The sequence below is a fragment of the Monomorium pharaonis genome, chromosome 9 (genome assembly GCF_013373865.1).
Source record: "Monomorium pharaonis isolate MP-MQ-018 chromosome 9, ASM1337386v2, whole genome shotgun sequence".
Lineage (NCBI taxonomy): Eukaryota > Metazoa > Arthropoda > Insecta > Hymenoptera > Formicidae > Monomorium > Monomorium pharaonis.
The window spans coordinates 21,504,979-21,532,810 of NC_050475.1; the positions used below are offsets into that span (position 1 = coordinate 21,504,979).

General features: G+C 33.7%; 5 protein-coding genes across 13 annotated transcripts; 3 read left to right on the forward strand and 2 right to left on the reverse strand.

Annotated features, from left to right (window-relative positions):
- Positions 1-179: 179 nt before the first annotated feature.
- Positions 180-4,659, forward strand: LOC105839950 (nucleolar protein 10). The gene is made up of 11 exons (XM_012686613.3): positions 180-384; positions 462-507; positions 821-1,035; positions 1,250-1,386; positions 1,488-1,697; positions 1,779-2,007; positions 2,496-2,915; positions 3,012-3,291; positions 3,366-3,603; positions 3,687-3,783; positions 3,866-4,659. The coding sequence occupies exons 1-11, from the start codon at positions 319-321 to the stop codon at positions 3,947-3,949; spliced, it is 2,022 nt and encodes a 673-aa protein (XP_012542067.1). The 5' UTR covers positions 180-318; the 3' UTR covers positions 3,950-4,659.
- On the forward strand, positions 4,156-7,021 carry LOC105839951. The gene is made up of 7 exons (XM_012686615.2): positions 4,156-4,271; positions 4,699-4,821; positions 4,966-5,201; positions 5,478-5,837; positions 5,938-6,118; positions 6,464-6,679; positions 6,779-7,021. The coding sequence occupies exons 1-7, from the start codon at positions 4,263-4,265 to the stop codon at positions 7,019-7,021; spliced, it is 1,368 nt and encodes a 455-aa protein (XP_012542069.1). The 5' UTR covers positions 4,156-4,262.
- A 777-nt stretch (positions 7,022-7,798) lies between these two features.
- LOC105839952 (DCN1-like protein 5) lies at positions 7,799-13,912 on the reverse strand. Of its 7 annotated transcripts, none has more exons than XM_028193355.2 (5): positions 13,723-13,912; positions 10,874-10,997; positions 10,220-10,586; positions 9,909-10,116; positions 7,799-9,701 (listed from the first exon to the last, which is right to left on the reverse strand). In XM_028193355.2, exons 2-5 carry the CDS (start codon positions 10,984-10,986, stop codon positions 9,616-9,618), a joined length of 774 nt encoding a protein of 257 aa, XP_028049156.1. In that variant the 5' UTR covers positions 10,987-10,997; positions 13,723-13,912; the 3' UTR covers positions 7,799-9,615. The 7 variants fall into 7 exon arrangements, with proteins under 7 accessions (XP_028049156.1, XP_012542072.1, XP_012542071.1 ...); XM_012686618.3 differs by having other exon boundaries at positions 13,495-13,888; XM_012686617.3 differs by having other exon boundaries at positions 10,856-10,997; positions 13,723-13,856.
- A 2,756-nt stretch (positions 13,913-16,668) lies between these two features.
- On the reverse strand, positions 16,669-21,325 carry LOC105838664. Of its 2 annotated transcripts, none has more exons than XM_012684396.3 (6): positions 21,021-21,325; positions 20,638-20,937; positions 20,309-20,484; positions 19,775-19,954; positions 17,822-19,702; positions 16,669-17,600 (listed from the first exon to the last, which is right to left on the reverse strand). In XM_012684396.3, exons 2-6 carry the CDS (start codon positions 20,903-20,905, stop codon positions 17,256-17,258), a joined length of 2,850 nt encoding a protein of 949 aa, XP_012539850.1. In that variant the 5' UTR covers positions 20,906-20,937; positions 21,021-21,325; the 3' UTR covers positions 16,669-17,255. The 2 variants fall into 2 exon arrangements, with proteins under 2 accessions (XP_012539850.1, XP_012539841.1); XM_012684387.3 differs by having other exon boundaries at positions 20,638-20,922; positions 21,021-21,323.
- Positions 21,326-21,630: 305 nt separating this feature from the next.
- On the forward strand, positions 21,631-25,699 carry LOC105838676 (xaa-Pro aminopeptidase ApepP). 2 transcript variants are annotated; one of them, XM_012684408.3, is made up of 6 exons: positions 21,641-22,104; positions 22,211-23,333; positions 23,407-23,733; positions 24,169-24,299; positions 24,383-24,558; positions 24,632-25,699. In XM_012684408.3, exons 2-6 carry the CDS (start codon positions 22,219-22,221, stop codon positions 24,752-24,754), a joined length of 1,872 nt encoding a protein of 623 aa, XP_012539862.1. In that variant the 5' UTR covers positions 21,641-22,104; positions 22,211-22,218; the 3' UTR covers positions 24,755-25,699. The 2 variants fall into 2 exon arrangements, with proteins under 2 accessions (XP_036147624.1, XP_012539862.1); XM_036291731.1 differs by lacking the exon at positions 24,632-25,699 and having other exon boundaries at positions 21,631-22,104; positions 24,169-24,306; positions 24,383-24,552.
- Positions 25,700-27,832: the final 2,133 nt, after the last annotated feature.

A 27,832-nucleotide genomic window follows, 5' to 3' on the forward strand; every position in this document is an offset into this window, starting at 1 on the left:
CTTTAATATATTTGCGACTGCCCTCACCTGTATAGTTTAATAAATTGGTTAAATTTATCAAAAAAGTCATTTTCTCTTAAAAGTCTTTTACGAAGCATTCAAACAGCATATCTTGGACCTATTTTTTGTTATCGTTTGCCTCCACACCGTGGCGGCACCCATCGCTATAGAACACGTGTTCACTGATTGCTCACGTCCTACATGCACTCACATGTGTTGTGTCGTGTTTTTTCGTCAAATTTGTCCAATTTTCTATTTATGTTAGATATGTGGGCATAAACGTACATTTCTAAAGAATTTATAAAATTTAAAATAAAAATGCAGGTTTTTGCACCGAATAATGTAAAGATTTATAATCTTAGCGCTGGAAAATCTCTCCCCGAGGTAAGAATTCGTCTATTCATACAAAATCGTGTTAGGTTATGCTTAGCATCTCAATGTGTACTCTTGCTTCTTTCCAGTGGTTGTCTGAGCGAAAAAGAAGAAGTTTATCGAAGAAGAATGTGGGTAAGAGAATTATATGAAAATACAAAAAAATATTTTATATGAAAAGCAAATATACAGTTTGCGGGTTTCCATTTAGATTTTAATGAATATGAGTGTTAATAGTAAAAAACAACATTTTAAAAGTATAAATAATTAATTTTAATTTCAAATAATTACTCTTTATAATATGAAAGATGATTTCTCTTAGATGATAATTTTTTTTGCATTTGGAGGAGTATAATTTTATCAAAATCTAAGTAAAAGTTTGCAAATTAGATATTTGTGGCTGTTGTACCTTTCCTAAGCATATTAATTTAATGTTATTTATTATTAGATATACGACGACGTATTGAACTTATACAAGACTTTGACATGCCTGGTATGAGTACATCTATTAGAGTTTCCAAGGATGAACAATATATTCTCGCAACAGGAATTTATAAACCACGTGTAAAGTGTTTTGATGTATATAACTTAGCATTGAAGTTTGAGAGATGTTTTGATTCTGAAATTGTTACTTTTGAAGTAATATCAGATGATTATAGCAAAGTAAGTGCTAGATTGTTAAGCAAAGATCTACAAAATAATTTGTACATAGATTTGATTTGTTGTATCCTGAGTTTTTAGTTGTTAACATATTAATTGTCCAACAAATTTCCTATATCTTACTATATACATAATTGATGATATGACAGTTGAAATGTCAGTTTATTTAAATAATGCAATCAAAATAATTTTATCAAATTTACTATGTTTTTTGTAGATAATATTTCTGCAATGCGATCGCCATGTTGAATTTCATGCTGCTCATGGAAAATATTATAGACTTAGAGTACCAAACTTTGGAAGGGATCTAAAATACCATTATCCATCGTGTGATGTTATTATTGTAGGCGATGGGTAAGTTTGTTTAAAACTTATTGCTGGAAAGAACTGAGAAAATGTGTATAAATCTTAGATGAAAAAAAAATTGTTATGAAAATAAAATTACATTTTTGCAGTAATAAAATATATAGGATAAATCTTGAACGTGGTCAATTTCTGCAACCATTTGAAACTGAAGCAACGTCGATAAATAAATGTGAGATAAATCCATTGCATCATTTAATTACGGTTGGCACTCAGGAAGGAAAGATCGAAGCTTGGGATTTACGAGTAAAGAATAGGGTGGGCATACTCGATTGTGCTCTACATTGTATTACGCAAGACAAGTAAGACATAAGAATATAATTTACTCTTTTTCTTATAATTTAAGTATTTCTATATTATACAATTAACTACTTTTAAATTAGGTTGGAAACGGTTCCTGCAATTACTGCCTTGAAATTTCAAGGAGGATTGAATTTAGGAGTTGGCACTTCAACAGGACATGTATTAATATATGATATAAGATCCAATAAACCATTTTTAACTAAAGATCATATGTATGGATTACCAATTAAATGCATAGATTTCCATGAAAAGATGAATCTTGTTTACTCTATGGACAGTTCCATTGTAAAAATATGGGAGAAAGATAATGTAAGTAAAATATATTTTTCTTTTTAAAGTTAAATATATGTGTGATACAAATTTGATATAATCAGAGAGAGATTTGTCTTATTTTGAATTATAGAATTATTTTTTTCCGACTGTCACTTTCTATTGTATAATTCGTCTTTTCTTGTACTTATTTTACTTAAAATATAAATTATAAAATAATTAGAATTGAGTAATAATTAGTTAAAAAGATGAAAGTTAAATAATAAAGTCAATAAGTTAAAATTAAATAAAAAAATAATAGAGTTAATAATTTTTAAATTTAACTAATTTTAAATAAGTTCATTAAAAAAAATAACTTTAGTTATTTTTAAGATATAAACTTTAACTTATTAACTTTGTATATGTTTATATATATATATATAAACTTAATTTATAAAAAAATATTTACAAATATTAATTTACTCAATCTTGAAACTATTTTTTATTCTACAACTAGAATCTCATAGAAATGTTTTTTATTTTTTTAGGGTAAACTTTATACTTCCATAGAGGCTCAGCATGACTTTAATGATTTGTCTATCATACCGAACAGCGGTATGTTGCTGATGGCTAATGAAACTATGAAGATGCAAGTATATTACATCCCTAATCTTGGTCCGGCTCCATACTGGTGCAGTTTCCTTGATAATCTTACAGAAGAATTAGAGGAACTGAATTATGATATTATTTATGATGATTACAAATTCGTAACTGACAAAGAACTAGACGAATTAGGTCTTTCACATCTGAAGGGCACTAATCTACTCAGAGCTTATATGCACGGTTTCTTTATGGATATCCGATTGTATAGAAAAGCAAGGGATGTAATGAAACCATTCGAATTTGAAGAATACAAAAAAAGGAGAATTCGCGAGAAGATTAAAGAGGAAGCCATCAGCAGAGTACAGGTATAGATTTCATTTTTTTAAATTTTTATAGCTGCTTAATATATAATTAAAATTATATTTTATTAATTTATATAATCTATTATTTTATGAAAACAGATACAAAAATTACCAAGTGTGAATCAGGAGCTAGCATTGAAATTGATGGAGAATACTAACGTTAATAAGAAGAAGCAAGCATCTTCTAATCTGCTAAAAGATGATCGATTTAAAGCTCTCTTCAACAATCCTGATTTCCAAATTGATAAAAACTCCGAGGAATACAGTTTACTGAATCCTGTTACTTCTCAACTTGCTAAAAATAAAGATAAAAAATTGAAACGGCAGTTGGCACAAGAAGAAGAAACTCAAAATAACTTTGACGAGGATGAGTCAAAAGGTTATATTAAAAAATTCGAAATATTTCTTTTTGCTAATATAAATATAAAAAATGTATTTTTTTTTCTTTTAAAGGCAATAGTTCGGATGAAAGCTTCGTTCACGACAGTTCCGACAATGATAGTTCGGACGATGAGAAACCATGGGTTAAAGAAGTTCGAAAGAATTATCGATTAATAAAGAAGAACGAAAGAAAGAGAGAACAGGAAAGTGACGATAATAATCTGATCACAAGAAACGAACCAGAGATTAACAAAGTTAGAAGTGAAGTAAAGTTCGAGGAAGGCGGGCCGGAAAAAAAGAAACGAAACAAGTAAATATACTGATTTTACTTTAATTTGTCAAATACAACTTATTTGGATTTTAAATCATTAAAAATTTGTAATGTTTCCATAGAGCGACATTCGGCGAAAGATTGGCGAATGAAGAAATACATAATGTTAAAATATCTGGTTCGCGTGGTAGTAGGGAGATGACTTTTGTCATTGGAAAGGTACATCCAACGTTTATTTTCAACGATTGACTAAATTTAATTACCAAAAAGTGTGTTTTTATGTTACTGGATTTTTTTTTAGAAAAAGCAACGTCCAGAGGTGAAACGTAGAACGGAATACAATATGTTACGACCAGCAAAAAGTATTTTAAGGAAGAAACGTTAATTTTCACATTTATAAATGTTAATATGTAAAAATGTTAATATGTAGCTCATTAATATCTTTGTATTATAATGTTATAAATATAACTTTTTTTTTATACATCTTACTGATTCGTTCCATAATGCGCGCCGTGTTTTTGTATAAACACAATAATTTGTTTAGCCGTGATGCACGTGGATATCTCTGAGCAAAGGTGAAATGTCATCTCGAAGAACTGATATAATTTATATTCATATGTTAGGGTGAGCCACATGTCAAACTATTGATACAAATATTTTCTTTCCAAGTTCGGAAGCAGTAGACAAATAAGTTTCAAATGGCGTCGGTGAGTTACTACTATTAAGTGATTAATTTTTCTTCAAATCCAATTATTATAGATCGTACAATCTTATCATTATGATTTTGCATACGAGTATCACATCAGAATGAAATATACGGTCTTCCAATTTCCTCGAGATACCAACTTATTAGCTTTAAGCTTAAACATGTTAAGTTACAGTAGAGTCGTGTGTGTGTGTGTGTGTGTGTGTTTTGATTTCAGTATAAACAAGTATTAGAAATTCCGTGAATGCGTCTGTAAAACACATTAATTACGCGGTATAGTCTCAAAATTATTTTGAAATACATGATGAAAATATTAATTTCTCTGTCTTGAAATAAATAGCTGAAATCGTTGAAAACAACTCTAAAGTCCATGAAACAAAAAATAAAAATTATATTTTAAGAAATTAACAAAATAAAATTGTTTACAGATGGATTGTAACAATAAGTCCAAAAATGATAAAGATCAATCTCAACAACATCGTGAAGAATATACAGAGGTCTCTGTTCCATCTATACTAACAAGTATAACGACAACTTTTCAAAGTACTGATGTAAGTTGATACGCTGTAATTAGAATAATAATTTTTAATAAACAATAATTTGGAATACTATCTTATTGTTTAAATGTTACATTATGTAACGTAGAGTTTCTTGTATAGTTTCAAGCAAGTTAAAACAATTTGTCTGTTACACAGCAAGTGGGTGAGATCACGGAAGATTATGAAAATTTTATTAGTACATCAGCTGTACTTCATTATTGTAAGAATAAAATACTGAGGCCTTACTTAAGACTGTTAGGAGTGATGGGATTAAGGCCAATTAGTAGTGATGACCATTTTTTACGATGTTCCATTTTAGTAAATTTTCATACTGTTCAAGTTACTATATTTATGTGTATTGGATATATTTTACAATATATGGCTTGCTTCAGGTAATTTATTATTCTTTACACATATTATATCCTAAGAAGAATAAAGAATAGAAAATGAAGAATATATAAAAGAAATTTTTTATATATAATTTTAAAAATGTAAAAATAAATTTATATTGTGTAAAATATTTTATTAATAGAAAATACATATCACAGGATTTCCACATCTCTTTTATATCTGAATATATTTTTTCTTGTTTGATTAATTATTATCTTATTTTTATTATTATTTTTTACTTATGATTATTATAAAATAAGTGTATTTGTCATTTTCAGGAGAGACCGAGGATTCTGTTACAAAGTAGTAATCGTGGAAAACAGCGAAGAACAGTCGCAGACACCGTTTTGCTATGGAAACGTGATATTTAGCTATTTAATCCCGAGTATATTACATTTAGTAGCGTATTTATATACGATATATCTGTTTCGCGTTAAGGAGAATGAGCAGCTACAAAATTTGATGGAAAGAGCGTTTTTGCTTTCCTCGAACCCGATAAATCGCGGAAATCAAAAACGTCTCGTGCATGTATTATGGCTATTTATAGCATTGAGTATAGTATGGATGATCATGGCACTGATCACAGTAAATATTCAGATGGCCGAAAGAAATATTATATTTCAATGGATGGAAAATAGGTTATTACGCATTATTAACGCGAAAATGACCCGTGAATAGATTCGGAACTATTATTTGAAAGGGCAATTATTAGAAATTGAAACATTCATATTTCCGCAGTCCGTATCAGGTGAAGATAACGTTAAAAGTACTCCTAATTGTTTGCACCTTATGGCACGATATGGTCCAAGGGACTATTATAATAAGTTACTGTCTGCAAGGACAACTACTGATGTCGCACCTTTACTTTTTACGCGGAAAGTTGCTCCAACATATTCTACTACCCATCGACTGGATGAGGGTTTGCGATTCATATGTTACAATTAGTGTTCATAGTCCAGAAAAATTTTTGAAAATTTGGGAAATTGTTGAAAATGTTTTTTTCTCTCCTTTGCTATACTTTTCCAAGTTTTTCCTTTTAAAATGATACCATCTTTATTTTATTTTCTATACGTCAATGCTTCAACATCCATGAACTCTAATAAATAAAGAATTCATTAATAAAGTTCGCTGTCATTACATATTAAAAAAAACTAATAAATTTTTTCCTCGATTTTGTTTTTCTGGAAAATTAAGAACATTAAATAATTTCTAATTTAAACTAATAATTATTTGACTTGAATTTATTCTATTAACAAATTTATAGGATATTGATGAATTCAAGAAATTATTGAAATACTTCAATGATGAATTAGGTCCAGCTGTTTGCATTTATACTATAGTTAATTTATCATGGGCAACTGCGGGTATTGTATGGTTGTTTCAATACTATGTCAACGACGGAGACAACAATCCTGTTACATATGTTAACGTAATGAATGTTGTATTATGGATTTTGATTTCAATCGCTCCATTTATACAGGTATATTTCACTACCCTGTGGTGAGTTTTTCTTAAAATTCTTCCTGCTACGTTATTTCTGTTGATTAATTCATTATATATAATACATATCCATTTTTAGGCTGCTCGCTTAACGAATGCTTGTTCCATGATCCGAGCTGTAGGACATGAAATACGTATACGGCCATTTGTGTATCAAACTACTCCAGGCGAAGATCTCGATAGCATACTTTTGTACACATCTTCGTTGAAAATGTGCGCTAGATTATTCAGGATACCCATCAAGGGTAGATACTTATGTCTTCTACTAACCATTAGTAGTATTTCTATTCTTACTCTAGGGCAGTGTCAGTTTTTCTCATAATCACGTACTTCAAATCAAGGCTGTTGGGTATAAATGCATCAGACATTTCTTAGGCATACGAGCATCTTGTACAATCGTTTGCAATAAAATGTATTATTTGTAGCCACACATTAAGGGCCAGTTCAACATCTTGATAAACTTATCTATCAGGTAAATGTGTTTTTATTTATTTAGAAAAAAAGTAAAGATAGACACATAATTGCCTGATAGGAAAGTTTACCAAAAAGTTGAAACAATCGATCGGACTTAAATTATTTTTCGAATTTTTTATGGATGTTTAATATAAACAATGTAAGATAACTGTAACGCGTTAAAAAATGCACAACATATTTAAAAAATTTTATGGAAATTTTGGCAATAAAAACTGTTACGCAGTTATGCATATTTCTGTTAATATTTTTATAAAGTTTCGTATTTTTATCAAAAACGACAATTGTGAAATAGATAAAACCCTGAAAAAAGTACTTTTTATTCGCTCCTTATTACATCAATACATTACACTCTTCAGTAATGGCGGTAATATTGCAACATCCTGTAATCGTAATTCATATTGTTAATTTAATTGCAATATGTAAATTAATCTCCCTCCCGCAATATTTAATAAACATATTTTTCTTACAGAAATTTTATGTTATTGTGTTCAGATATTACATATATATATACACACACACACGTGTGTGTGCGTGCGTGTGTGTGTATAGGGATATAAAATGCAAAAATCACATTGTTAATGTAATATTAATTACATCTTAGAAAAAAAATAAATATGCAGAAAGATATAAAAAAAATATTATATTTAACTTTAATAATTGAAAAAATCTACAATATTGTTTGTTGAGTTTTGCGTTTCATTAAATTCACTTGTCGGATCGACTTTAGTGATGTATAAACTTAATAATAAGTTTTGTGAAATTTATTAAATAAAAATAGTTAGCGCTTTATCAAATTAATATATTTTACATGTAGTCTTATATAATTATACATGAGTTTCAAAAAACTTCACAAAGTTTAGCACAGAATACTATATGACACTTCAGTAATATTGCAGCAACATTGTAATATTTCAACTTACAATACCCAATAAGAATAAAATCATTATCACATCATTATAACGATATTCAATGGTATTTTCACAAATATAACGTATTTAACATTGTACACAATATGAATAAACCAATTTGACCAGTTATAAATAATTGTTTTTAAAACATTTCGACATTGTTTTAAAAAAAAAACCATATATCAAATGTTTTTAAAAACTTTATGCAATATTTTAAAACGTTGAAAAATACATACAAAATTAACATTCATAATTTTTTTAATGTTTCTTGCTCACTGTAAAAACGTTGCAAAGTTGTTGCAACATTGCTGAAATGTTCTACTGAAATATGTCGTGTATGGATTAAGATCTCGATAATTAAAACTCGTAATGCGAAACAATCATTAAATTCAAGATAATGTTCAGTTTCAACATACAAGTGTTAAGATTATTAGACAAAAATAAATGATATCAAAGACATATTAATACGGAAACTTTTGCAAATAAATAATTATAAAATAAGTCCTCTTTGCTAATAAATTTTGTGTCCTTATTAATAAAGCAGTCTGTGATATCAGTAAATTTGAAAGATATCGAGAAATAGATGTACTTAATAAATATTGTGTTTTAAGAGAGTTCGTTATTCTAATATACACCCATAATTTTAGCATTTACAGGAATTATTTAATTTTGACTAAATAGCGCATGATATTGACACTTTATGGTACTGCTTTTTAGAATACTAAATGTTGTAGTAGCACCTATATAGTGTTTTATTTCATCAATGAGTCTACTTAGTGATATTCGCATATTTTTTTAATTAAATGTGTTGCATTGACAATATTATACAATACCTAAATTTTATAAAAAAAGTGTCATTACAATAAGGTGGACGAAATAAGAATTACACGAGAAATTAGAAATTCTATATCAACAGAATTTGTGTGAAAAATTACAAATTATGTAAATTACAAGAAGTTTACAGAGGTGTACTTTCGATATTAACTCACATGGAATGTGAAAGTTACACGTAGTTCTTTATCAATTTATTTAAATAATGTGCCTAACAACGTACCTAAAGTGTGTAAAAATGATGCAAAAATGCAGTTTACAATCACTGGAAGTCAATGGCAATTATTTCAAGTATTACTCAATTTTGGAAAATCCCATATCATAAGTTTAAATTACTTATCCGTTAATTTGATATCTCAAATTATTTTTTATAAATTGCACAAGTAAATCTTATATCAAAATAGTTTTATTTCTAATCACAAAGAGTTTCTGCGACGAACTCTAGATTAATTGTAAATGGCGATAAGTAAGAAAACGGTCAAAAGAAAATCTTTAGCTGAATCTGTATAGAAGATACTGTAAATTATATTAAGGTAAAGCTACTTACAATATATCACTATCATTTAATCGTAACAAAAAAAATAGTATAAATGATGGAAATATTGCGAGGTTATGACATTTATAAACAGAAATTTCATTAATTACAGAATATGATAAAAAGAAATGAATTGTTCTTAGTTTAATGGACTATTCTTATGATGTTTCAGCTGCCTCTAGCTTCTGTTGACGATGACCCCTCGCCCCGTTGAATTTTTAACCACTCAACAAATTCGTCAAGCATTACCGGCCCTAAAACAACCATACATTTCATATATATCATGTATGTCAATCATTTTTATTAGGACATTCCTAAAAACAATAAGACAGAAGAACTATTCAGTCTATAATAAACTTTATTGTATTAATTTATTGTCTCTTAATAGTCCTATCTTATTATTTGTTGAAATTTAAAACATTTCTATTTTTAATTATTTAATATTTCTCTTGTACACTTACATGCTCCGTCTAAATCATAATTAGATAAATCATGATTGATTGTACGTGAAAATTCTAATATGTTGCACCATTGATCTTTATTGATCACTTTGTACTTTGATTGATCTAGGAACTGAGCAAACTGCGTAAACAGTGGCCAATGTTTTCCTAAAAGCAATTGTAACATTACTCTTGCTGTTTCCATATCCATACTGCGTTGATCTTTGTCCTGCAAAGAATTTGAGAAAAATAATCAGAATAAACATAATTCATTGTTACACTCATATATATATACATCCAATTACTAATAATATATTACAAACAACACGTACTCTAGCGAAATCATAAGCATATCTGTAGATCCCTTTAAACGTGTACGGGTCATTTAATTGATTTCTTAGGTACTCGAGCTTTTGTTGTATTTTACTAATCGAGTCGCATTGAAGCTCCGTAAAACCTTTGAGCCATTCGCTCAGTGTAAAGAAGCCCATTTTGCGAGCATTCATCCTGTATGCGAGAACCAGCATCACAACATTTTCAGGTTCTACGCCGATATCCTCGCAAAACTTTTCCATTCCTTCGGGACCAAGAGTGTCTGCATCATCCGGCGTAGTGTATTCTCTGAACCAAGTGACACAGCGTTTTTGGGAAAACGCTGACGAATTAGATACATCATCAGATTTTGTATATCGTCTAGAACTGCAATATAATCAATATATTTGAAATAATTATTTAAATAATATTAAAACTTTCCTTATTTAATTGAATAATGTATGAATAACATTATATGTATAATAGAGTATTATTTTTAAAAAAGACAGAGAGAAAGAGGACACAGTAAAAATGATTATATTTAATCTATTAATTTTCTGCACATTACAACAAAATATTATTAAACAAAATTTAATCAGTATCAATAAACAACTATATATACTGTTGTGATACTGTTATGAAATATAGTTTCAAACCTAGAGGTGTGTCTTAACCGTTTTGAAGGATGCCTAGGTAAACTTTCTTCATGTGCACCAGACACTGACATATCAATGGGAGTATGATTATGGTTTGTGTTGGAAGGCCCTCTTCGCTTGCTACGTGGCATCCCTCTGATCACTAAAATAAAAATTTATACTTTTATTCAAGTAATGTTTGTTTTTTAAATTAATGCTTCAGAAGATAGCTTTGCTATTTTTAACATTATAAATGTCTCTCAGTGGCAATATATCTGATTGTAAAATATAATAAATCTTTTAATATAACAAAATTATACACATATATAGGAGGGTTGGATAAGCTAATATTTCTTTTAACTGAATTAAAGTTAATAGCTTTTAATATTAATCTAGTTAAAAAAACCATTAAAATTTACATAAACGAAAAACTAATTCAGTTAAAAGATGCATTAATATTAAATTAAGTTAATAATTTATGTAGATCGATATTACGATGTAATAGACATAGATAAAATAGAATTTGCATTCAATAGATTCTGCTCAGTTTTGTATTGTCAATTTACGTCAAATTATATGGGAAATATGTCAAAGTCTATTTCTGCCATAAGTGTTATAATATCTTGTTGGCAAACCCTGCTATATTATTGCCGACATTTTGCTGAAGCATGAGATCTTTATGCATAAAACGTACACACTTTGTATTTAAAAAATGAAGTAGATATATTTGAAATTTGGAGGAAAGAAAAAAAAATTCTATTGTAGCTTCTTGCAGCAATAAAAGAAAATAAACCACTATGTATGCCAGATCATGTATCAAATCTATATAATCTAGCTTTCTTGCTGCAACAAGATTTGCAGTAAATACTTTGTGGACTCTGTTTTCAACAGATTTGACCATTGTATATATGTATATTTTTTAAACCAACAACCTTATAAATACTTTCTAAAGATATTAAAACATATGTAAAAGTCATTAAAAAGTTTTTGGACATTTTGTGAAAGTAATAAAAATTAGCTCAAACGTGAATGTTATGTACAAAAAAGATACCTAAAAACAATGTATAAAGTGTTTAACTGACGATAATCTTTTGAACAATCTTACAAATATATAAATATTATGTGCGTGTATGCATTTTTTTAGTCAACTAACTTATTGTATCAATGTAATTAAATATGCATGTACAAGTGTTTAATCTACAGAAAATTTAATTCATATGAACCAAATCTGTTTGCGGAGTATGTCAACATGATAAGATTGTTGATTTAGAGTTTGCCTAAATCGATTGACATTCGCCAAAAGAACAATTTTAGGAAACTTTAGAAGACGAAACAATCTCATGTGGCTTTTGTCATCATGCTAAAAGGTACTTTGCAAAAAGTTTGCGGACAAATTGTGGAGTATCCAACAAACTTACTTACAAGAGCGAGAAAAATATGTTAAAAATAAAATCATTCTCACCACAAATAATACATGCATGCATATTAAACGAGTACAGAGAATACCCAGTATATTCTGCAAATAACATGAATTATTCCTGGAAAAATTCGATACCCAAATTTTTTACAGAAATTTTATATTTTTGCAGAACATAACTTCAAAAATTTCTCAATTTTTAAATATACAAACATTCTCTGCAGAAGCGCTGAGAAAGTTTATAAAGCTCATACGTGAATTTTAATTTTAATCTTGATATTCCAAGATCTCTTATTCCGAAGAAGAAAATTAATAAAGTCTGAAGAGGTTTTAAGGTACTCCTACTATTCCGAGTAGATTTCCGAGGAAAAATCTTCGTTAAATTTTGGATATAAAAAATTCTTATAAATATCACGATGTCGGCATCTCGGAAGGTGACGAGTGCGGAAACCATGGAAAATGCAAGGCGAAAGATCGACGTTATTAATATTTGATGAGAAGAAGGGGACGCACACGGAGACCGAGCATGTAGCGCGAGAGCATCCCGCGACCGAGACGAATTAGGGCTCTTACCACGCGGGGGGATGCTCGTTATCAAGCAAATTAGATAGAATGTAATCGAAGCCGAATATCGAGGCAGTCGGCAGCCGCGAGAGCGACGTAACTGGACTTCTTTTTTGCCGTCGTTGTCGTTGTCGTTGTGTCGTCGCGTCGTCGTCGTCGTCGACGTAGTATAGTAGTAGTTAAACTGACGTCTCTCTTTTCCTCTCCTCCCTTGCCCCTTTGGCTCTCTCACACACTCACACACAGACCCTCCCCCCCCTCTCTCTCTCTCTCTCTCTGGCCGAGACAAAAAGAGAGAGGAGAGAGAAAAAGAGAGAGAGAGAGAGAGAGAGGGGGGGGGAGCGCAATCGAGCGAGTTATCGCGATTATGTGCGAGGTTAGGATCGCCAATTAAATTCACGTATCACGCGATCATCGGTCGCGCGGCGTTTCTACCTGAGGGAGATGCAAGGACGACGACGGTAACGAGGGAAATTGGCGCGCGTCGCTCCGCTTCGCGCTCGTATACAATATTGAGAGACAGCGAGAACACGCGGAAAGCTAGCTCGCCGAATACGCGAACGGGAACGGCCCTTCGTGCTCGTGCGAGCGAGTCGCATGAGTCACGTCGTAATATTAGACGGCCGTCGCTTTCTCAAACTCACGACGATCCGCCGGCACTCGAGTATGCCGTCCTTACCTTCCTCCGCACGCGAATCGCTAGAAAACTCGTTTACTCCCGGGGAGATAATCCACTCCGTTGTGTCACTCGGTTTATTTAGCTAGGAACCACGCACCACGACGAGATCATCGAGGTCCTTATGTCCACGGACTGTCGTAGGATACGTGAACGATAACATTCATAGTGCCATTGTGCACGCCCGGATCGATCGGTCTTATTAATTTGAATTCAATTTCGATATTATACCCGAAACACTGAACGATCGAAGATCCTCTTCCACAAACCTACGGTCGGTCTCACTTCGTTTTCGATACCGTTTTCATAGACGGCATGCCTTTCCCCCACTTTTTTCGTCTTGACAGGGGTGCCAAGTGCACGAAATGTTTCGCAATCTTTTCGAATAGAGATTTTACGCAAAAATAACCGCGTTCGGTCGAGAGTTCGATTATCCTCTCTGTGTTGCGAGTGCCGCGATTCCGATTCGAGCCCAAGCGCGCACATACTCACGCACACATTATGCTCCGTTTATTATGGGAGCTGATGGGAGCTTTCCAGCAAGAGACACAAATTGACACAGCAGTAATTTTGTCCTTGTCTCTCAATGAACATCAAACAAAGACAGAAATACTGCTGTGTCAATTTGTATCACTTGCTGAAAAGCTCCCTATAAAGATATACCTATAAAGTGTTGGTAAGGCATTGTAAACCAGAGAGGAACCTGAGAGCGGTCATCGCGTCGTTTTAGGTGTTTTCATCCATCTATGTGCACAAAATGTGCACATTGAACTATGTAGTCAAATATCTATGAATCCCGTAGGTAATGTACATGACTTTTTAGGTTTCTTCTATGCCATGTCCACGTTTATTTGGTTCTGTTTTATGCTATACCCGTAAATTTTACAATTAAATGCATTCATATTTTAAATCTGTTTTATGCAAATGTGCATAATCGTCTTCTATAAATGTGCAATACTGACACTGTGCAGATATAGCAAGAATTAAACAGAACCAAAATATTTTATCTCGCATCACGTTTATCACATATCATTTTGTTCCACATATACATGATAAAAATTCACTCACCGATTGCTGTCGCTGCTCCTGATGCTGCTGCTATTACTGCTACATTCCTTTTCCAGAATACCGAGTCGCTCCATGGATGCCGGCCGCTTTCTGCTGACATCATCCTGCTGTTCTCGAACCACATTAATAATGATCGCACATTAATAACGATCGCCCGATACTTTATTCGGCAATCCCGATATTACAGATAATATATCACACACGAGTAAAACATAAACCGCGCGCGAGAATTTCACTTGGCGCGACTATATTTCGTATGCTCGCACGACGACTAGTAGCACTTCACTTAATTCACTCGCGATATTCTACCGAACGAGCAAACACTTTGCTCGAACGCGCACGCGAACACTTCACTCGAAACCGAAGGCAAACGCACGATACCGCGTTTTACACATGAATACGACCTCACATGACTCGCGTATCGTTTGCTAGCACGACCGACGGCACTCTCAACACAACACCGTACCTGCACAACACCGGACAATTCAATTCTGAACACACGAGGCACGCAGAGACACGCACGGAGTCGACAGAGCGTCCGACCGGCGCTGTAGTGGCGTACGTGACTGGGGAGCGCGGAGCAACGGAGCAACATGGCGGCAGCGGCGCAGGCGCGGCGAGTGGCGCCGACTAGCGCCGAGTACCGCCGAGTCTGCCTGCCTAGTCACGTACGGCGTACGGCCGCTGCCGCCGCCATGTTGCTCCGCGCTCCAGCGCCGGTCGGACGCATCGGACGTTCTGTCGACTCCGTGCGTGTCTCGCGTGTGCAGAATTCATTGTGCGCAGATATGGTGTTGTATTGAGAATGCCGTCCAATGCCGTCGCGCTAACAGACAACCCGCGAGGCATGTGAGATCGTAACAGAGGTCGTATATGTGTAAAGCGCGGCGTCGTGCGTTTGCCTTCGGTTGCGAGTGAAGTGTTCGCGTTCACATTCGAGCAAAGTGTGAAGAGGATACGTTCGGTTCCTCGGCTTGCGTTTCCACTAAGTTACGTGACGTCACGCCACTTTCGTGCCATGTTGATTTTCGTCGCCAATCAGACGAGCCGTCCTTTCACGTATTTTTTCAAATGTAACGGTCGCGCTAAGTGAAATTCTCGCGCGCGGTTTACGTTTTACTCGTGTGTGTGATATATTATCCGCAATATCGGGAGTGCCGAATAAAGTATCGGGCGATCGTTATTAATGTGCGGTTCGAGAATAGCAGGATGATGTCAGCAGAAAGCGGCATCCAGCATGGAGCGACTCGGTATTAAAATTTTTTCAAGTGATACATTTCTTTATCTGCTTTTGTGTTTGAGTTTAGGAATAATATTTATCACATTTTCAGAATCAAAACCGGAAAAGGAATGTAGCAGTAGCAGCAGCAGCATCAGCAGCAGGAGCAGCGACAGCAATCGGTGAGTGAATTTTTATCAAATCAATTAATTGAATTTATATATTGTACATTTATAGAACACGATTATGCACATTTGCATAAAACAGATTTAAAATATGAATGCATATGATTGTAAAATTTACGGGTATAGCATGAAACAGAACCAAATAAGGCTGCTTTCGGAAACATCACCTGAGTGCTCTCGGGTATCATTCTATCCTTGTTCGTTCTATGTGAAACAAAGATAGAATGATACCAGAGAGCACTCGAGTGACATTTCTGAACGCAGCCTAAACGTGGACATAGCATAGAAGAGACCCAAAAAGTCATGCACATTACCTACGGGATTCGTAGATATTAGACTACATAGTTCAATATGCACATTTTGTGCACATAGAAGCGCTGATGGATGAAAACATTTTAAAACGACGCGATGACCGCTTTCAGGTTCCTTTCTGGTAAAACATAGGTTTGTTCTTGGTAGCATTGCTGTATTTGTGCAATTAATTAGAATGAGAAAAAATATATTTGTCTTATTCTAATTTATTTTATCAGTGCAGTGCAGTGCAGCAGTGTAGCGACGAAAAACAGGCCTATAATAAAAACTGTAAAATTTGTAAAACATGATTAATAACTTGTAAATTTGATCAATATGTATAATCGTAAATAAATATGTGATTTATATCAGATGATAATATAAATTAGTTGGAATAGTTGCGAAGAAAAGGACTGATTAGCAAAGTTGTTTTATTTTAACATATATCATTGTGATTGAATACATTTTTGCTAAACTTGACTTCACATTTTCTTTTTATCTTATTATAATTTTTCTAAGTAAAATTTTATTCGGTAAAAATAAATCAACCTTGGAGGCTCTCCATCCCCTGCCAACTTTTATATCTATTATCTATTATAAACTATAATTCAATTGCGAATAAATAAGTATAGACATTATTTCGCATTTTTTTCTAACAGTTTTAATTAAAAATATAACAATGTGGCTATAACAACATTGGTAAAATAGAATTATACAACTGATTTCAAGAGCCCTTTAAAAGTTCTGCGAATATATAAATATATAAATAAGTGTGTGTGTGTGTGTGTGTGTGTGTGTGTGTGTGTGTGTGTGTATGCGTGTGTACATATATATACATATATACACAAATAAATCTGAATAAATAAATTTTAAACTTGAAATTTGGAAAACTTTTCAAACATTCTTACTAGTATTATACACCTGCTACTACTTTCTCACATAAATGTGACATGGCGATTAAATGAAACATAGCGATATATTAATCTCACTAGATACATGTCTCATAGCGTCGTCAGTGCAATAGGATCGTCTTCGTCGATCTGATAATCCAGAAAATCCATCCGAATTTGCTGATGCTTCTGCTTGTGCGCTTTCAGGGAGCTAGGTTGCATAAAAGTCCGTTGACAAATGTCGCAAACATAGGGTCGTTCGCCTGAGTGCGTGCGCTCGTGACGTATAATGTGGCTCTGATGATGAAATCTCTTGCCGCAAATTCGGCATACGTACGGACGTTCGTTCGTGTGCGTTCTACTATGAGTTTTCAGATCGAATCTCTTAAAGAAAGATTTGCCGCAGTACAGGCAAACATGATTGCGCTGTTTTAAATGGTCCCTCTTTACGTGCTCCTGCATGAGATATATGTCATAATTATGATACATACATACAGAATAACCATTTTTAACATCTACCTTAAATATTTTAAAAACAATGCATTAATTTTTTTTTACATCAGTCTTTTCTGCATATCAACTCTGATTAAAATAGTAATAATAATCTACAAAAAAATTATTAACTATAATAGTATAAAATGAATAATAATTTATAATTTATATATTGATAGACTTACATTTACTTGTGATAAGGTGCTATAGACTTTTGGACAAATCTCACAGACAAATTTCTGTGGACCGTCTGAACTGTGATTGTTTGTAATATGCTTATTCAAGGTAGATTTCCAAGCAAAGGACATCCCACAATCTTTACAATGAAATTTTTGCTGATCGATAAAGTGTATTCCAATATGTTGTTTATAATTGTATGCTGTTGAGAATGCTTTCTTGCATACTGAGCATTGAAACTTTTTGGGAATTGTTTTTGCCTTTTTCAATTCTTCCAACGTTCTGACACAATTCTTATTATCTCTTGCATTTTCAGTTGTTACGTCTGTAGGCAAGTGGTTACTGCCGTCTATATATCCTTCAACATTTTCTATGCCTCGGTTACTACTTATATGTTCTCCTAATGACATACAATTATCTTCGACATACGTAAAGAAATCTGATTTACTTTTGGAACAATCGATTATCTTATTACTATCTTGTAGAATGTTTGAACAGTCTTTGAAATTATTAGTTTGTAGGAAATCTTGATTTGCTTCCTGCTCAACCTGAGAATCTTGCAATAATTCCAACAACTGTTCACCTTCATTTTGAATCAAGCGTACCGTTGAAAGTTCTCTGTATCCTGAGGATTCTATACCAATATCAGCAACCTCCACAAATTCTAAAAATTTTTCATTGCAATTTTCATAATTCAATCTTTCAAACGCTTCCAGATTAGTTTCGACATATTTGTCAAAATCTACATGCGATTCGTTTTCCAGTAATTCTAAATTCTCGGAATTGTAAATTTGCATACTTTTTTCCTGCATGTTATTTATACACTCATTATCTTTTAAATTTTGTTTAAAATGTTCACATTCATCATGATTTAGGATAACACCATTTTTATTTTCCTCTCTATGAAAATCAAATTGTGTGTAATTAAATTCGTTATTTATATCAACAAGACTATCCAAAGTTTGTTGATGCTCCATTTGATCACTCTTCTCATTTTCTTTCGAATTTGAATTAATTTTTCGACTATCTCTAAAAGTATTTGATGAATCTTCCATTGTATCTTCTAAATTCTTTGTGCACGAAGCGTTTTGCATTTTTTCTACCAAATTGCTTATTATAAATTCATAAAATTGCTCACCAGTCTCTGTCTGTACTAAACGCAACATTGGTTCTTCATTGTTCAATACTGTGTTACTAGCGTTATTGAAATTTTCTAGATTCTCATTGTGCAGTAAGCCTTCTTGATTCTGTACAATACTGGGAGTACATGTTAATTCATTAGAAGCAATATTTTCAGAATGATAAGACTTAATAGTATGACTAAGATTCACAGCTAAACTGGTGTTATTACAATATCGCGGCTCATCAAATTTCAACATTCCTGAATTGGAGAATTCTATATACAATTGATTGTCGTCGTCATTTAATAACTTATTACATTTTTTATTTTCACTAATAGTTTCTTTGTTTATTTGTTTGTGCATAAATTTTTGGTCCATTGGAACTTCATTGGAATTACAGGTTTGTATATTCGTTTCCACTAGTGAATTTCTCATGTTGCTTATAGAAGATTCTTTACAAGTCTCTTGGGATATACACATGTTTAAATTGTTTAATCTTAAAATGTTTTCATTATTTTGAGTTTCTGATTTAACACTAGATTCTCTATTTCGAGGTAGAAAGGTGAAATTGTTTTTATCCAGTTGATAAAAATGAGTTATACTGTCCTTGGATTGCATTTGTTCATGATTATTAATTATATCTTGAGAGGAATTCGAAACAACAATGTTATTCATCGACAAATTGGTAGAGCTTTCTTCAGTCTCGGCTAAATGATCTTGCGACAATCGATTTGTTCTCTCATTTTCTGCTAAATTACTTTCTTCAAACTTTTCATACATTTTACGTTAGAAATTTATATTCAAATTATAATGACTAAATCTAAAATATCAGGTATTTACCTGTTTAGACATAACACAAATAATAGTCTCGAATAAACACGCTTTGTTGTCCACCTCAACATCATATTGGCTGGAAATTCTCTCATCCTTTCCTAAATTTCTAGCAGCATTCTGGTTAATATACTTTGACTCCATGTATGATGTTTCGTGAAATCTATTTTTTACATTATTATCTATTGTCTGAAAAATTCAACACAATGATACATGAACAATGGACATATTTAACAAAAAAATATTATAAATGTAGAACAGATTAAAACACAATCGACTTTATATTATTAGTATTATAATTCAAGTAAGTTAAATTTATATTGAGTTGAGTAATATATATTTTTAAATTAAATATAATTAATGGCTTATAAAATTTAGTTATGTTAAAGTGCAAGAATACAAAATTAACAATCAACTTTAAAATTAATTTAGAATTAACAAAATTAAAAATTATTAACTCTTAACTAGTTATTACTTAACCCTGCTATAATACAAAATTGATAAAGTATTAATAAAACTGAACTTGATATAACGATTCATCACCTTGTTCTCTTTCAATGTGCAATTGCTGATTTGTGATTTATTGCTGATAAGACTAGTATTATAATACTGCTGCGCAACTTCCTTTGGTATCCCATGTATCATTTGTTTGTGCCTCGCTAGTGAGGACATTTGTGTAAAACTCTTATCACAAATTGAACACGAGTATGGTTTAATTCCTTTAAGTGAGATAAATAAAGAGTACTTGTAAAGATTTTATATTATCAGACTTATTTGCATTTTGTAACTAGTTCTTATTTTCTCACTTTGGTATATTTCAATACAAAGTATTATTTATTATATTATTACATCAAATGCACTTAATATCTCACCCGTATGCATTTTACAGTGCCTTATAAGATTCGATATGTGACTGAACTTCCTGCCGCAGATCTCACAGATATGAAAATTTGTCCCCAAGTGAATATTCAAGTGGGTGCGCAAATCTGCCTTGCGAAAGAAACCTTTTCCGCATATCTGGCATATCTGGGACCTCTCTCCCAGATGTAAACTCCGATGATGATAGTCCAATTGTGAGGCACGATCGAAGGTCGAGTCGCATTGGAGGCACTTAAAAATTTTCAGCATGTTGCCGTGCATGCACCTCTGCGATTTTGCTGATTAATGAAATTCTGTTATTTTTCAATCCAGTAATAATTGAGTTTATTCTAGAAATGCGTTTTTATCTAAAAAGACATCACAATCAGGCGTTTACCTGGATCTATCTCTCGTACACTTGCATCAACTTGTTTGACAGTTGATGTGTTTAGTTCCATAAAAGGGTATTCTCCATACACGGAAAGTCTAATTTTTATCGAAATTATTTTGGTAAATACTCAGATATGCGAAACAATATTTTACTCTTCTAATAATCCTAATATCATTATGAAAACTCCGCACAATGCTCCACTTCTAACCTCAAAAGTAATGTAATCAAAACATTTCTAGGGTATTTTTAACATCTATGCTGCGTTCGGAAATGTCACCCGAGTGCTCTCGGGTGTATCATTCTATCCTTGTTGTTCGTTCTATGTGAAACAAAGATAGAATGATACCCGAGAGCACTTGGGTGACGTTTCCGAACGCAGCCTTAGTTGGATGTCAAGCGGGTCACACACACTTTCCGTAGAACGTAACAGTAAGGTTTTGACCAATCACGTACTTGATTTAGTCGCTTACTGTTACGGTCGCCCAATCCAACATGTCGAAATCTTACTGTTACGTTCTACGGAAAGTGTGTGTGACCAGCTTTAAATACATTGGAAACACGCACGCTGATTGGCCGGTCGGGCCCCGACGTGTCTGGCCGCTGGCGGCGGGCGTGCAAACGGAACGACAAGGGTCTCGCGAGATATCGGGGCAATCGGGGTCGAAGTCTCGAAGTCGAGAAATTTGGGATCGATCTCGCCGAGAGACCAACACGCGAGCGAAGTGAGACACATATGATGTACCGCCGGGAACTGGATGCGTGTTGTTGTCGGCCGCGTAACGGAGCATCACCATCCGAGAAAGCGGATTCACCATTCTGCACGCGTCTGTACCCGAGGAGATAAGGACGCACTCGTATCAGATATACGATGTATGATCGCTCTTTCTTATCAGAGCAAAGATAAGATAATTGATCGTTCGAGAGAGGACAACACGTCGAGACGAGTGTTTACGAGATACTGATAAGTAACGTGGCACCTGTGGTTCTCCGGAAGATAAAAAGAAAAGATTCGCCTTATTATTCTCCGTCGTGACAAATGCGTTGGTAGAGCGACGTGAGGAGTGTTTGAACTATACAGTATCTCGCAAAGGTGAGGAACGAGCTTTGTTACGCTCTCCGATTGTTTTTGTTTATATATCTCTCTCTGTGTTGATTGATATAACGCTACGAAAGAAGTAACAAAACGTTCTTTGTAGTCTGCAAGATGGTACGGAGAAACGGACTTTGGAAGTTAACGCAGCTTCGCGCGTTGATGAAAAACGTGCAAGCGGGGGGTATTCGGGACAAGGGTATTCAGGCGCTGATTGTCAACGGGGAGGACGCGCATCAGTCGGAATACTCGACCGAGCGAGACCAGAGGCGACGCTTCATCAGCGGATTCCGTGGTTCCTATGGCACGGTGGTCATCATGCAGGACGCAGCGTTGCTGTGGACAGACGGCAGGTACTATCAACAGGCTATGGCAGAGCTGGATCCACCAGATGCATGGACTTTGATGAGGGAAGGTCTGCTCGACACGCCTACCATCGCCGTATGGCTCGCCGCGAATTTACCCCCAAAGTCCGTGGTTGGAGCAGATGCCAATTTAATAAGTTACACGGAATGGGCACGATTGCACACTAGTCTAACCTCTGCCGGTCACTGCCTGATCCCACTTCCTGAGAACCTGGTAGACAAGGTGTGGGCTGACGAGCAACCGCCGCCGACGGCCAATGCGGTTCTTCCGCAATTGTTGTGCTACTCGGGCCAGAGCGCGGGAAACAAGGTGAGACTGTGTCGCGACGCTATGCAGAAGAACAATGCGACTGTACTCGTGGTGACCGCATTGGATGCGATCGCGTACCTACTGAACTGGCGAGGCTCCGATATACCTTTCAATCCTGTCTTCTTTGCGTACGTCGTTCTCACCATGAAAGATGTACATATCTTCATAGACAGAAGTAGAGTCAGCCAGGAGGCATTGGAGCAACTGAAGAATGAAAGCGTTGATCCAGTCTTTCACCCCTATGAAGACATACACATTTACATGAAAGACCTCGTAAACTTGTGTTCGGATCAAGATAAAATTTGGATCAGCAATAAATCCAGCTACGCTTTACACGCAGATTGCGGGGATATCAAGAAGCATACGGATATTACGCCTATTAGCGTTATGAAGTCGATAAAGAATCCTATCGAAATAAAGGGTATGAGAGCGTCGCATGTGAGAGATTCCGTCGCTCTTGTGAAATATTTCGCTTGGCTGGAGGACAAGATCAAAAACACGAACGAGTGTATTACGGAGATCTCGGGTGCGACGCGGCTGGAAAAGTTTAGACAGTAAGTTAATTGTAAGGCAAATGTAAAATGTAGATATTGTAGATACAAGAAATTAATTTTCTTATATTATAAGGGAACAAGATCACTTTGTTGGATTAAGTTTTACCACTATATCATCTGTCGGTCCTCACGGAGCGGTTATTCATTATTCACCTACAACAGAGACTGACGTGCCTATTACAGACAAAGAACTTTATCTCTGTGATTCCGGCGCACAGTATCGAGACGGTACGACAGATGTAACGAGAACGTTACACTTTGGTAAACCCACAAATTTCGAGCGCGAATGTTTCACCAGAGTTTTTAAGGGACAATGCCGACTATCAACCATGACGTTCCCCTTGAAGACGAAGGGAAACTATCTTGACACACTGGCGCGTGAAAGTTTATGGAGCGTTGGGTATACAAATTTTTATTAAATTATAACATACTCAGCTTGTTTACTTCTGAGACAAATTCAAAAACCTAGAATTTTCAGGGAATTTCTTTTCTATCATGAATTGTTATTTTACTTTTAGATTTAAATTCTCGATTTGTTTCTCTGACAAAAATATTTCTTTGATTATTTTTTCTTAATAATGAAAAATATAGAACTTAAGTTTTGAATTTTTTTTTCTTTGTGATTGTATGATAAAGGGGGAACACTAATAAGTTAATAAAATAAATTTATTTCAAAGCTACATTAAAAAAATTCTTATCTGGAATTTTGAATAAAATTTCTGAAAAATTCGGGAATTTTCAGGAAATTTTTTTACAAAATTTGAAGTAAACACTCTAAATATCATTTTACGTAAGAAAAATTTTTATTATCTCTAATAGCGAATGAACTTTGCAGTCTCGATTATCTTCATGGTACAGGCCATGGAGTTGGTTCCTATCTCAATGTCCATGAGGAGCCGATTGGTATTTCATGGAAGCCGCATCCGGATGATCCAGGTTTACAACCAGGAATGTTCTTATCAAATGGTATGAGGTAAAAATATATAAATAGAATTAGCTATTTACGTAATCGCAAAACAATTAAGCACGATATGTATCTCAAAAATTAGAGCCAGGATATTACGAAGATGGGAAGTTTGGTATTAGATTGGAAAATATCGAATTAGTCATTCCTGCAAAAACGCCTTACAATCACAAGAACCGAGGTTTCCTGACTTTTGAAACAATGACGCTTGTACCTATTCAAACGAGTCTACTCGATGAGTCAATGCTTACGGATAAGGAGGTATGCACATTCTTATATATTTCTGATTTTAAAGATATTTTACATGTTTTTTTTATGACATGTCTTATTCTAGATTGAATATTTAAATAATTATCATGTGAAATGTTTGGAGGTCTTAAGACCTTTACTACAAGGACCAGAAAACAGCCAGGCTCTTAAATGGCTCGAGAAACAGACTCTTCCTATTTCTCGTTGAAGTTTTTATAATACTTGATTTAATACAATGAGCTGTAAAAAAAAATCCTTGAGAATATGTAACATAACAAGATTGTCTGATCTAAACAAAAGACACAGTGAGGCATTCGAGTGGCGTATACAAAGTATATAATTTTGTGTACACAGATGAATATTATAATCCGCCGAAGCACATTTGATCTTCCTTAAGATGACCATACGTGAGTGAATAATAGCAAAAATAAGAATAATTTAAGACTCTTGATGTACCGTTTAAATGAGTCGAATTAAAAATCCAATTCTAATAAAATCATTCCGTTTGTATAAATGACAAATATTTTAACAGAAAAAAATATATGCATACTACATTTCATACATTTTCTTATATTATATTCACTTTGCGTATACTTATCATCTCAAGGAAAAGAATTACAGACGTATTTTTACTACACATGTTGATCAATGTGTCAAATGAATCCATTGTTATACAGTTTATTATTCATATCTTTATAATACAGAAACATGTTATTTTAATAATAGACTTATAGATCCAAAATAGTATTATAAGATACCGATTGCGTCACAATTTTATCACGATATATATATTAAAATTATGGGATATACATTTTTTAACTATTTTCTTTAACTATTTTAACTATTCTTTAACTATTTTCTCTTGGTACACATTGCGTCGTGATCCATATATATATAAATGTGTGTGTGTGTGTGTGTGTGTGTGTGTGTGTGTGTGTGTGTGTGTGTGTGTGTGTGTGTGTGTGTGTGTGTGTGTTATATGCTCACACGAGGATATACATATACAAAAAATGCTTCTTTTTATTTAAAAAAAAGCGTTTAAAAGTTTTGACGATTTAGCTTGTTTGAAATGAGCGCGCATACAGATATATTCATAACGTTATTGATATCTTCCATTTTTGGATTGTTTTTTAATATTAGAAACCTTTAAATATTCGCTATTGCATCATTTCACGTCTTAATTGCGCTAAATGCGAAAAAATTAAATAATTGTTTAACAAAATTAAAAAATAAATAAATTAATGAAAGTACAAATTTAAATTAATCGACAGTCATAAAGAACGAACGTCTAGATTCGTTCGAGTTAAAAATACATAAACCGGAAATGGAAAGTCCAATGTCAGATGGCGCTGAACCGCCATCTGCATATACTCGCGTAAAGTTAATTCGCGTCTAGATACTTGTGTGTCATCGCTTAGAACTAACGGTTAATTTGAAGCTCGGACGTATGAGACGATTCGTACTGTTAAAACTGAAAAAATAATCGCTTATTTCACCGACGGAAAGCGTATATATGCGCCAAATTTATGAGGTACGGGGTCTTATTCTTATCTTTGCATAATCCTGCCTGAAATAATACGTATATTTCGCGATATTTTTCGTCTGTTTTAATCCGGTATGTCCAACATTTAGAATAACCAACGAAAGCGAATGAACCGTTCGACCAATTATTCGGTTCAAGCATATCGTTCTGTGCTCATTACCGAACGTTTTACGTATACATAAAATGTATCCGCCAAATAATAACGATATCTAATGAATACCCTCGCGTTATCGCACGTTCATCGAAAAGACGAGATAAAAGTGTGAATTACGTGTGGGTAGATAATCCGTTGCCATCGATAGATAACATGGGAATTCGCGCAACGAGGCAAAGGAAAAATTTGTTGCGAGAGATATATATCGAAAATCATAAAATAGCTTTTCGCGTTTTACATTTAAAAAATTAAATATGTTGCTTAATGAAATTCTGCGGAAGTTACATTCAGGTTGCACTCGTCCCTCCCCCGCGCGATATATTCCCGTTGTCGAATCGGTTTCCCAGAAATTGACGAATGTTGCTATCGATGTGTTTTCACGTTTTATAATAAATATATTCCATGGTTATTTCGAGAGACACTCTCGCCTCGCAGGATACACAACGCGTAAATAACGCGTTCTTAAATACCTTTAATATTTATAGAAGGTACACCTGTGGAATGTGTAACATATTTCGCCGTGCAGGAATATATATAACACCTGTTTATTCGAACAACAGAGTACGCGAGAACGGAAAACAATATACAGTTGTATTTTAGCGACTGAACTATTTATTATCGATGGATCTTTCGATGTATAAATGTACCTCACAAGATTAGATTAATTTGTACAATTAGTCGATCTCTCTCTCTCTCTCTCTCTCTCTCTCTCTCTCTCTCTCTCTCTCTCTCTTCGTAATTATGTAAAACTGTTAATTATAGACATCACATTACTTGGTTCTTTTTATAGTATAATTACGACAAGAAGGAAAAGGATAATGGCTAGTCGCGAAATGATATCTCACGCGTCTAGGGATGACGGGGAAAACAACGATCAGGAGAGCAGAAAGGTTTCATTGGATTCTGAACGTGGACACGATGATGAAACGCGGTTCCTTTACGTTTGTTATAATAGAAAACGCTTTAAGGATGTTTCGGCTGTACAATATATAACTCGAAAGTTATCAAAATTTTGAATGTCCAACTTTCTTAAGTTTCTTCTTTTTTCTCTATTAATTTTCTATTCACCGGTGTAAATATTTAAATCAAATTTGCAAATAAGTAACGTAAAATACAATTATATACATATATAAGAAATAAGAGCAAAGAGAACAAAAAAATTTCAATCATTTTCAGTGCAATCCAATATAACGTAATGGAACAATTTTTATATTTTTATAATACTTTGAGATGTGACACATGCATAACTTAAATAAAATTTCTTGTGCCTACATTCTGTGGCCAAATTTCCGTCGATGAGCTACCCGTGAAGAAGGAACCGACGAAGGAAAATTGGGTGGGGGAAACAGTGAATTCTCGCGCAGATTGATTTCCATAATCTCCGATGAAATTATTTTCACAATTGTACGTTCACGATGCGTTTTGACGGCAATGGGGGAAGAGTGTAGAAGAAACAAAAAAAGACTGGAAAATGAAAAGCCGGTCGCGGAAGAGGCAGCGACTGTCGTCATTGACAAGTGGGAATTGTATTAAGTGAGCCCGCATTACGTTAAACAAGCCCCGCGCGTCATTCTATAAATATTGCACGC

What these genes read in the sequence shown, in the direction of transcription:
- LOC105839950 (XM_012686613.3), top strand. Translation starts at nt 319, where the DNA reads ATGCAGGTTTTTGCACCGAATAATGTAAAGATTTATAATCTTAGCGCT. An exon ending in TTTATCGAAGAAGAATGTGG is followed by an intron (nt 508 to 820) that starts GTAAGAGAATTA and finishes ATTTATTATTAG; the next exon opens with ATATACGACGACGTATTGAA. An exon ending in TATCAGATGATTATAGCAAA is followed by an intron (nt 1,036 to 1,249) that starts GTAAGTGCTAGA and finishes TGTTTTTTGTAG; the next exon opens with ATAATATTTCTGCAATGCGA.
- LOC105839951 (XM_012686615.2), top strand. An exon ending in CAACTTTTCAAAGTACTGAT is followed by an intron (nt 4,822 to 4,965) that starts GTAAGTTGATAC and finishes TCTGTTACACAG; the next exon opens with CAAGTGGGTGAGATCACGGA. An exon ending in CAATATATGGCTTGCTTCAG is followed by an intron (nt 5,202 to 5,477) that starts GTAATTTATTAT and finishes TGTCATTTTCAG; the next exon opens with GAGAGACCGAGGATTCTGTT.
- LOC105839952 (XM_012686617.3), bottom strand. Translation starts at nt 10,986, where the DNA reads ATGCCACGTAGCAAGCGAAGAGGGCCTTCCAACACAAACCATAATCAT. An exon ending in CGGTTAAGACACACCTCTAG is followed by an intron (nt 10,587 to 10,855) that starts GTTTGAAACTAT and finishes ATTATATTGCAG; the next exon opens with TTCTAGACGATATACAAAAT. An exon ending in TTATGATTTAGACGGAGCAT is followed by an intron (nt 9,702 to 9,908) that starts GTAAGTGTACAA and finishes TGGTTGTTTTAG; the next exon opens with GGCCGGTAATGCTTGACGAA.
- LOC105838664 (XM_012684387.3), bottom strand. Translation starts at nt 21,081, where the DNA reads ATGGAACTAAACACATCAACTGTCAAACAAGTTGATGCAAGTGTACGA. An exon ending in TGTACGAGAGATAGATCCAG is followed by an intron (nt 20,923 to 21,020) that starts GTAAACGCCTGA and finishes TTCATTAATCAG; the next exon opens with CAAAATCGCAGAGGTGCATG. An exon ending in GCACCTTATCACAAGTAAAT is followed by an intron (nt 17,601 to 17,821) that starts GTAAGTCTATCA and finishes TATCTCATGCAG; the next exon opens with GAGCACGTAAAGAGGGACCA.
- LOC105838676 (XM_012684408.3), top strand. Translation starts at nt 22,219, where the DNA reads ATGGTACGGAGAAACGGACTTTGGAAGTTAACGCAGCTTCGCGCGTTG. An exon ending in CGGCTGGAAAAGTTTAGACA is followed by an intron (nt 23,334 to 23,406) that starts GTAAGTTAATTG and finishes TTATATTATAAG; the next exon opens with GGAACAAGATCACTTTGTTG. An exon ending in GAAAGTTTATGGAGCGTTGG is followed by an intron (nt 23,734 to 24,168) that starts GTATACAAATTT and finishes TGAACTTTGCAG; the next exon opens with TCTCGATTATCTTCATGGTA.